The sequence below is a fragment of the Pteropus alecto genome, unplaced genomic scaffold (genome assembly GCF_000325575.1).
Source record: "Pteropus alecto unplaced genomic scaffold, ASM32557v1 scaffold166, whole genome shotgun sequence".
NCBI classification, from domain to species: domain Eukaryota; kingdom Metazoa; phylum Chordata; class Mammalia; order Chiroptera; family Pteropodidae; genus Pteropus; species Pteropus alecto.
In genome coordinates this window covers 2,231,476-2,240,971 of record NW_006439757.1, presented here as the reverse complement: position 1 = coordinate 2,240,971, position 9,496 = coordinate 2,231,476, and the positions used below count along the sequence as shown (strand labels likewise).

General features: G+C 54.6%; 2 protein-coding genes across 3 annotated transcripts in view; one reads left to right on the top strand and one right to left on the bottom strand.

Annotated features, from left to right (window-relative positions):
* CHRNA2 (cholinergic receptor nicotinic alpha 2 subunit) overlaps nucleotides 1–1,193 on the top strand; it is an 8,772-nt gene extending 7,579 nt beyond the window's left edge. For both annotated transcript variants that reach the window (XM_006916974.1, XM_025050416.1), the window contains one exon: nucleotides 1,068–1,193. In XM_006916974.1, coding sequence (XP_006917036.1) covers nucleotides 1,068–1,193 — 126 coding nt within the window. The remainder of the gene's footprint in view (nucleotides 1–1,067) is intronic.
* A 1,944-nt stretch (nucleotides 1,194–3,137) lies between these two features.
* Nucleotides 3,138–9,496, bottom strand: part of PTK2B (protein tyrosine kinase 2 beta) — a 124,874-nt gene continuing 118,515 nt past the window's right edge. Inside the window, exons 26-32 of the mRNA XM_025050415.1 lie at nucleotides 9,374–9,494; nucleotides 9,128–9,163; nucleotides 8,689–8,713; nucleotides 7,148–7,194; nucleotides 6,349–6,486; nucleotides 5,994–6,074; nucleotides 3,138–4,236 (exon numbers count right to left, since the gene is read on the bottom strand). Of these exons, the coding sequence (XP_024906183.1) occupies nucleotides 4,021–4,236; nucleotides 5,994–6,074; nucleotides 6,349–6,486; nucleotides 7,148–7,194; nucleotides 8,689–8,713; nucleotides 9,128–9,163; nucleotides 9,374–9,494 (664 nt within the window). The 3' untranslated portion in view covers nucleotides 3,138–4,020. The remainder of the gene's footprint in view (nucleotides 4,237–5,993; nucleotides 6,075–6,348; nucleotides 6,487–7,147; nucleotides 7,195–8,688; nucleotides 8,714–9,127; nucleotides 9,164–9,373; nucleotides 9,495–9,496) is intronic.

Here is a 9,496-nt window from a genome sequence, read left to right as displayed (position 1 = left end):
TGCCCCAGCCACGACTGAGAGACGGCAGGACAGAGAGGGACGGATCTCAGACAAGGGACTTCCCATGCCATCCTCACACTGGCCATTCCTCACCACTAACCTGACAGGTGGTGGGGGAGGGGCGGAGGGAGCCAGAGGGCATGTCGTCAGGAGAGACCGTACATTAGGCTGCTGCGGTGTCAGCCTTTCTCCTTCCTCCTGACGATCTCCCTCTTCTTCAATGTGCTTGGAGGCCCTTGGCATTTTTTTTTTAACCCTCGGCATTTGTGAACATCGTTGTTCGTTCACAAATTCTGAGGTAGCTTGTGCTTGGGGGCCCTTGGCATTTTTTTTTTTTAACCCTCGGCATTTGTGAACATCATTGTTCGCTCACAAATTCTGAGGTAGCTTAGTTGTGCCAGGTGGGCTCCCCTCCTGCGCCCCTGCCATGTCCATCAGGCCACTGTCCAGGATCACAGAATTCTTCTAACACCTAGGGAAGGGTGAAAGGCCGAGAGGTTTATTGCTGGGTGGCCTTGTTGTGTAGATAAGAAAAATTAATCATTGTCTAATCCAGGAGCAGCTAGGAGTCCAGACCCTCTGGCCTGGGCTGTGAGCTCAGATTCCACAAAGTTTTCCTTACGACCTTCCTTCCCTGGGCTGTGCCTACCCTCACCCACATGGCCCTTTGTCTCCTGCAGTAGGTGGGTGAGTAAGTCAGGAGACAACGTTGGGGCAGCAAAGTCTTCACCATTTTCGAACTGCTGGGTGTTGCTTTTAAAGCACTGCAGGCCCTCGAGTGGTTCTAGAACCTCCTTGTGTCCCTCCGGCCCTGCTTACCTGGTACTTGAGAGCCTATGGGAAGGCTCTGGGCTGTGTCAGGGGTGGGTTAGGGCGGGAATCACTAAAGGGAGTGTTGTTTGAGTCTTGAGATGACTCTGTGCCAACCCCCGCACTCCAGCTTCCCAAGGTCTCAGTGGGGGCCGTTGTGGCTCCTCGTCCCATCCTCACAGCGGCTGGGCATGGGTGGGACACTTCCCCTTTCTCAAGGCCTGACCTCTGTCACTGTGAGCCCGCTTCATCTGCAGGTAAAGGAAGACTGGAAGTATGTGGCCATGGTCATTGACAGGATATTCCTCTGGCTGTTTATCATCGTCTGCTTCCTGGGGACCGTGGGACTCTTTCTTCCTCCGTATCTGGCTGGAATGATCTGATTTCGCATCCCTTGCTTTGGCTCAAAGGTGACACTGCTGATCATCTTTGCTGCTGCCTCTAGAGTCCGCCTTTGGAGTCAACGCTGTATGACTGCAGGTGTCTCTCCGTGGAGTCCCTACACTGGCCCAGTCATAGAAGACTTCCTGGCACAATTCATTTGATGGTCTTGTACAAATCTACTGGGCACAGAGCCCTGTTCTGGATGCTGAGGAGCTAGGAAAAGAAGAAGCTTGCTCTGCAGAAGGTTATGACATGGTGGACAGTATGAAGCCATATAAGATCATCCTGCAGGAGCTACACAGACACTGAATGACAGGAGGGCAGGGGTGGGGCCAGGTGAGGAGGGACAGAACATTTTTTTTTGGGAAGAGGGCAGAGGGTGCCGCAGGGGACAGAAGGGCCATGAGCAACATGCTGGATTCAGGAATGGGCCAGAAGTGTCAGAATAGCCAGGCTGAGGTGGAGCTTCAGTGTGGAGCAGCAGTGGAAAGAGGTTGGGAAGACAGTTTGGGGTGTCTTTGATCCAGGTAGAGAAAGAAGTTCAAGGTCTAAGCCCACAGGTATAACAGTAGAGTAGTAAAGTCTTTCCCAGAGCGGGTGAAGGGGAGCCAGGCCCCAGGTGGGGTGGAGGTGCAGGGTGGACTCTTGGGGCAAAGGAGGATGCATGGTTGGTTGTAACTAGCTGGGCCACCCCACCTACCTGGAAGCTATTATGAGCCCCCCAACCTTTAGTGCCGTCCTCCAGCTTTCCCTGCTGCAAACTGGCTCAGCACCAGTCTGGCAGTGCTGAGGGGCCCGGTGTGCAGGAGCACCATCTGTCCTCACACACACGTGGACAAGCCACAAGGCCATCCTGAGCCGTTCTTGATCCAACTCAAGCTTGCAGCCTGTTCCTTCCCTCCCTTCCAGGGCGAGTGGAGATTGGAACTCGGGACATGGGCTCTGAGTGACTGAGGGGAGTGGGTGGATTGCTTGGGACCCTGGGTCCACTGTGTAAATGCAAACGCTGCAGGATCCAGGACTGCTTCCCTCCCCAGCTGGCCCACCTTGTCCTTCCCAAAGCTGCGTTATGTCTGACCTGCTCTGAACTGTTTTGTGCAGTCTGTTCCCACCCCTTGGAACCATGGCCTTCAGCAGCAGCAGCAGCCCAGAGGAGCTGTGGCCCCTGGATGGGGCCTCGCCCCTGCCCCACCCAGCCCCGGAGGGCAGAACCTCAGCAGCTAGCACATGTGGACACTGGGGTCTCCAGACAGTGTGGGAACCCCGGAAAGAGAGCCAAGTAGGACAGTCTTCCAGTTTTTCCTTCGGCCTTTGGGATCCCCTCCTTCCAAACCCCCACCTACCTCCCCCTGACAGACTCAGAGAAAACCCGCAACACTCTGCCCAGGCGTCTGCTTCTCAGTTTTCTCCCAAGGCCCCCCATTCAGTGGCCCATTCTGGTTCCTGGACCCTCGTCGCTCCTGTGCACACAGCCCCCAGCCTCCCTCCTAGCTCTCCCCAACTGGATGTCCCGGTGCAGTGATGTCCCCTCATGTTAGTCTTCCTCCCACCCATCTAGCATGTGAGTAAAGAAATCAAATAAAACTGAAGCCACTGCTTTTAGCTGTGGGACCCTCTTCCGCATCCCCTGGACCCTCCCGCTCCCCTCAGTTGTTCAGATGCCAGCTGGGTGAGTGCCACCCCATTGATATTCCTCATGTGGCTGTGGAGAGGGCTGTCCTCGGTCCCCACTGCAGAGCAGCCCTCCGGTTTGATGCAGGGGAAAGAGGTTGGGACACATACCTGACCCCACTGCGCGGGTGTCACCAGGAGCCCCGGGGTTGAGCGCCGGTGTCAGCCCTTGATCTACGCCCAGCTGAGCACAATCAGTTTCTTCCAGAGCTGTGGCCTGAGGTCAATGTCCCCCCACAAAGAGCCGGTCAAACAAACAAAGCAGTCAAACCACAAAGCAAATGGTACAGTTTTAATTCATCCACAAGTCAAATAGAAAGAATGTAAAGAGTGTTCTGCAGAAATACCAGAGAGAAGAGGGAGGGAGCTGAAGAGAAAGGGGGAGAGAAAAGGAGAAGGAGAAGAAAAGAGGAAAAAAGGAGGAGGAGGCAAAGTAAGGGAAAAGAGAGAAAAGCGGGCATGAGGAAGAGGCGGATTGTGGTCCAAGTTCTGTTTGGCCTCGTCTCCCCTTCTCCTCGACACCTGGCGTGTTGACAATACAGGGTCCTGTGCCCAGATTCCGGATAGCTTGTTGCTGGACTGTGTCCCAGGTCCCCCCTCGGGGGCACATGGCTGTCAGTCCAGACCAAACTCAAATTAAATAAATTCCAATATACACTGTACAAGAAAGCCAGGTCCATCCCTCATCTCGCCAGCTTCCCACCCCTCCCCCCCCAAGAAAGCCACTCCCTTCCCCTCTGCATCCGGGGACCTCCGTAGGTGGAAGAGGAAGGAGAAGAAATAGCTTGGTTCCCAAATGGCCTGCTATGTCCATGCATAAAGCCATCATGGCTGCTGGGGCACCAGCGTGACCCCCCCTTGACAGGCAAGGCAGGTGTGAGGAGGGTGTGGTCGGGGGCCGCAGTGCTCCCTCTGAGCCCTCTGTCACTCCCTGGTGTCTACAGTCCTGAGTCCCCTTTGTCCAGCTGAAGCCTGAGCAGCACAGTCTGGGGGTGGGGGTGGGGAGAGGGGGTCGTGCAAAGTGGCAAGGAAGGACTCCCCTGGGCCTTCCCCCTCAGAAGACCCACATGACTGAAAGCAAGGCAGGGGCCGGGGGCAGGGGAGGTACACGACAGGCGGGGGTGGAAGACGTAGGCAGGTGGCGTCCACCCTCTGTCACTCTGCAGGCGGGTGGGCTAGGTTGGCCAGAACCTTGGCCTGGTCCACAGCATCGAGCAGGTTCTTGGCGTCCACAGCCAGGGTGTGAGAGGCTGTGAGCATCTGCCGCTTGCACTCCTCGCTCAGGGATGTCACGGCGTTTTGCTGGGCCAGTCGCATCTTATTGATGAGCTCTGCCAGGTCCTTGTTGAGCAGTTTCTGGGTCCCTTCAATCTGTAGGGAGAATGCATAGGAGAGGCTGGGAGCCTGAGGGGCTGCAAAGTCTAGGTCAGCAGGATGGGGAAGCCACACAAGTGTCCACCTTGGCATTGGCTGAGACGGTCAGAAGTTCTTGGGGGGCATGTCAGATGCAGGCCGGGGCTGAGTCTAAGGCCACATGCTGGCTGGAGCCCAATCATCAAGGACAGACACTGCAGACATCCCAGACCCCAGCCCACCACCCCAGGACAGCTCTGTCTGATCCAGCCCCATAGGCCCCCCCTTCATAGGCCCACACCTCCCCTTGTGTGGGCCCAACATCCGAGTGGATGGTCAGGGGTCAAATGCATTTATTCAGTTGTTAGCTGTCTGCCATCAAATCAAGATCTCGGGGACTGTGGTTTGAGCTGTAGGGTTTTGTTTACTGCCATGTGCCCAGTGCCTAGCACTCTGCTGAGCACAGACGCAACACGCAAGAGATATTTATCAGGTGAAATGAATGGTTGGGCCATGATACCAAGGGTAAGATGCTCTTACGTCAGACAGGACAGTCCGGCCTGGAGCTCCTCTGTGGGCTGCTGCTGCCACCCCGAGGGAGGCTGAGAAATGCCCCCACCCCACCGTCCCATCTAGAGTAGTCACATGAGGTGGGCACAGTGGTGGGATGTGGTGGTCACTTGGGCCACATCGCTGACCACTGGGAGATGCTACGTCAAACCGCAGCCTGCCAGGGGCTGTGGGGTTTTGCGGGCGTCTGTGGCTGATTTCTGGACAGACAACCAATAACTGCGTGGAGGCACTGTATCGGTTTCCTATTGCTCCGGTGACAAAGTACCACAAACGCAGTGGCTGAAAACAACACAGCTTTATTCTCGAACAGTTCTGGCGGTTCGGAGGTTTGGAATGGGTCCTACCGGGCTGAAGCCAAGGTGACAGCTGGGCTGCGCTCCTTCTGCGGGCTCTAGGGGAGAATCTGGTCCCTGCCTTTTCCAGCTTCTAAAAGCTGCTGTCTTCCTTGGCTACTGGATCCTTCCGGCCCAACTCTGAAATCATTCCAAGCTCTTCCTTCTGTCATCACGTCTCCTCTCCGACCCTTCCTCACAAGACCTCTGCTTCTGTCCCCTCCTTTAACGGCCCTTGTGCTTGTGACTACACTGGGTAATCCAGCATACTCTTCCTATCTCAAGGTCCGTAACTTAATTATGTCTGCAAAGTCCCTTTTGTCATGTAAGGTAACGGTCACAGGTTCTGGGGATTAGGACGAGGATGTCTTTGAGGGGCTATTATTCTGCCTTCCAAGGCACCACCTCAGTATAGAGCACCAAGATTCCTATTTTGGTTTTCAGTGGCTGTTTCTCATTTAAATAAAGAAAATTAGATTAAATGATCAATTAAAGAAACCTTAACTGCTATTTCAATAACATACTCACCTTAACTTTAACATGAAGGGTGACTAGATAAAGGATCACAGGAGGGGCAAAGGGAAGGTGTGTCCTCCTTCACTTATCCTCACACATTAAGAAGGCACTGCCACTGGGACCTGAACTAGGAATTTTGCCCTAAGAAGCTGGCTGAGTCCCTGGGGGCCTGCTCAGCCCCACAGTGGGACCTGCTCAGATAGGCTGTGCAGAGCCACCTGCTGAAGGCTCAGCAGGCAGAAATGAGACGCCCTAGGTGGCCGTCGTGAGCCTCCTGTGTGAAACAGCTGGGGCAGGTGGAAGTGAAGGGGAGGAGTGACAGCCAGGGGCACTGTCTGGGGTGAGGACACTTACCTCTGTCCGCGAAGATGATGGCAAGGAGGGCAGGAGATTGTCCACACTGCCGATGAGCTTCCGCAGGGTCAGGCCCACATTCTGGGAGAGAAAGGGGCAGGGTGACCGTCACCTCTTGCTTCTTAAGAAAGCCATGTTTCCCTTGGGAAGAGCCCTCGTGGGACTGTACCTGCCTTCCGAGGCTACCTGGGGCCAAATTCTCTTGGACCACTGAGCTCTAATGGGGGTCTTCCTGGGAAAAACACTGCTGGGCAGACCAGGAAGCTCTACCCCACTGCACCAACCCCCCTAGGACTGAGGACTGGGAAGAGCAGCCTCCAGCTCCCTTGTGCTGGCTACTGCCCCTGGCGCTCACCTTCACCACCACCACGTAGGCTTCGGGAGGCAGCTGACAGAGCTCGTTCTTGAGGTCCAGCACGGCCCGTACCAGCTCCATGACATTGAGATACACCAGGTCATCGGTCCGATCCAGGTTGGCTGTAGGCTGGATGGACTGGGGGCAGGGGTCTTGAGTCAAGGGGATGCTAACATTTTTTCCTGGGCATGCACTACCAGTGCCAACCCATCCACCAGCCCATTTGAAAAGACTCTTCTCCAAAATAGCAGTGCCCTGTCCTAGGGGAGCAGCCCTCCCTTTTTCTTCCAGGGCACTGCTGCTCACATTAGAACCTGCCAGGGAGCCTTAAAGAATACTGGTGGCTGGCTTCACACCAGATCAACTGAACCATCACCGGGGCATGGGGGCCAGGTGGTTCTCAAAACTCCTCGGATTATTCTAAGGGACAGCCAAAGCTGAGAGCCCCTGTTCCAGAGTGAGGAAAACCAGCCCCGGGTCCAGGATACTGTAAGAACACTGTGGGTGCTGGAAGCCAACGAGCTGGCTTGAGAGAGGAAGGGGGCCCCGCCTGCTGCTCGTAGGGCAGGACCAATGAGCTTCCTCTAGGCCGCAGAGGGGGCGTGGCGAGACAGGAGACAGGGCTTCCCCTTGCTTTTTCTTGCACTAGCTGTGTGGTCTTAGACAAGGCACTTCCCTTCTCTGGGCCGCAGCCATATCATGATACTGGACTTGATTATTTCTAAGGGGCTCTGAAATCTTTAGTCTTGTGGAGCCCTGATTCAAATTCATTACCAGCTTCAGCAGACCCAATACATACCTGTGCGCCTAACCGTGGTGGCTTCTGTGGGGGGGCTGTAAATTCCGCTGCAAAAGGGAGGGAGAGAGTGAGGGAAGTTCTCAGTTTCCAGGCCCTTCCATTCGTACCTACTAATAACCAAGCCGAGCCCCTCTCCTTTACTACCAGAAGATCTGGGGCACTGAAATCCGAATTCCAGAAGATGGCGGGGAAAATAACCTCTGGGCTCCCTGGTTCTCCTGGACTCAGGGGCAAGCGCCATTGTCCATTTTATAGAAAGAAAAGCCGAAGTCACAGCAGAGATGGAGTGACTGCAGAGGGTGTTCCAGCCCCTGCACGCCTGTGTGTCCGGCCCTGGTGCACGCCGGGCCCTGACAATCATGGAGAACAAGCTTTACTCTGAGGAGGCTGTGGCTGTGGAGTCCCCGGCCTGGTGCCACAGCAGCTAATGGGGTAGATTTGTGATGACTTCCAAATTGTCTCCTTGAGGGTTTTTGGGTCAAGGAAGTGAAACAGCAGAAGAACCATGCTATTCATGCCACACTTTGATAAGGAGACACACACACAAGTCCTGTGGAGCTGCTGGACAAGCGAGCCCTGGAGTGAAGCCAGAGGACCTGGTTCTACTCTCACCGCCACCACCAAAGAGCTGTGTGATGGCGGCTCGTTTATACTCCTTGGGCTTTAATTTTCATCTGTCAAGTAAGAAGGTTGCTCAGGAGGTCCCTGGAGCCAAATCGGCCTGAGCTCACATCTGAGCTCTGCTAATTAATAGCTGTGTGACTTTGGATAAGTCACTCAATCTTTCTGTGCCTTGGTTTTGTGACTTCGTTAAATGGGCACAATAATAAATTGTCCTATCTCATAGAATTGCTGTGACATTAAGGAAGTTGACATTTGTAATTGACTTGGGCCCATGCTGTGACTGTCGTTATGGTTATAGCCGTCATTGTCATCCTCATGATCATCCTCCCCACCCATCTAGGGTGATGAAGATGAGCCTGGCTCACTGCTGGCTCCTCCCTCTCTCCCTTCAGCAGAGGCCTCTGGAGGGACCCTGAGGGCTCAGCCACCCTCTTTCTCTGTTCCATCCCTCGGGTCCAGGGAAGATGAGCATCAGCTGGGAGAGGTAGGTGGAGCTACCTTATTTTTCTCCACGAGAAGCCTCCACCAGAGTGAGTGTGGGTTAGGAAGGAAGAGAGAATTAACTGCAGATAAATGGAAGAGGAGATAAACTGGAAAGAGGACTGAGGACCCTGGGAGGGAGGGAGGGGGAGAGAGAGAGAGAGATTAGAAAGAGAGCGAGAGAGAGAGAGAGAGAGAGAGAGAGAGAGAAGAAAAGGCGCTGGGCAGGGAGACCATGGAGGGAGAGGCAGAGCAGAGGGGTAGATATCAGCTTCAAAACAATCCCTCCACGCGCTCTGAATTAAAACAAGGCAGACGTTTCTTAAAACTGTAAATGGACTCTACTGCTCTCTGCAGTGGGCAATGGGTAAGGACGGTGGCCTGACACAGGACGTCAAGTGGAAACTCCCACCAAGCAGACTGGTATGAACACTTACTGTAACCGGCCTCCTTCTCTGGGGTCTGGAAGGAAGGAAAGAGAACACGTCACTAAAGTGGTTCTGGGGACAACCCACTTCCCCGCTTGACCAGGTCCCCATGCCCTTGACTGTGCATTTAGAGGTTTCAAGGTCATAGCTTTGGTGGGAGTGGGGGGGTTCTTGAGAGCTCCTGACCAGGAGTGACTTGGGACGGGGCCCCTCTTTTCTAAGAAGCTGAGGGGACTGGGGCAGAGCAAGGTGGTGCTAGGGCTGTAGATCAAGTGAGAGCCCCTGGAAAGGGCCTCGTAGAGATCAGAGAAAAGAGAAAAGATGCATTCCCGAGGTGAGAGGCAGAAAGGAAGAGATGGCGGGCCTGCGGCCCAGAGCTGGGGTCCCGCTCTCTATGAGGACTTCCCAGGCCTTCACTCTAAAGCAGTGACCTCTCCCAGTGACTTACCAATGGGGACTTGTCGTTCATGTAAACCATGGGGTCCTGCAGAGGAGGAAACCAAAGCAAAGGACTCAGAATTCCAGAACTAAAAACCCCAAGAGTGCATGGAGAGCTTTCATGCTAGCCAGCTGAGGACACAAGATGATATAGTGGCACGGACATCTCTCCCATGTAGGCATTTTTATCAAAATGTCTTCAGCAGTGCTGCAGAGAATGGTGTCCCATCCCACCCACAGCTCAGCGGCTTCTCACCAAGGATTTCTCCTCCTGCCTCAGCCACTGGTAATCTTCCACCATCTGCTTCTGCTGCTTGTCCAGGATCTGCCGCATCTTGAGCCTCTCAGCCTCCCATAGCTGCTGGGCCTCTTCTCGGCT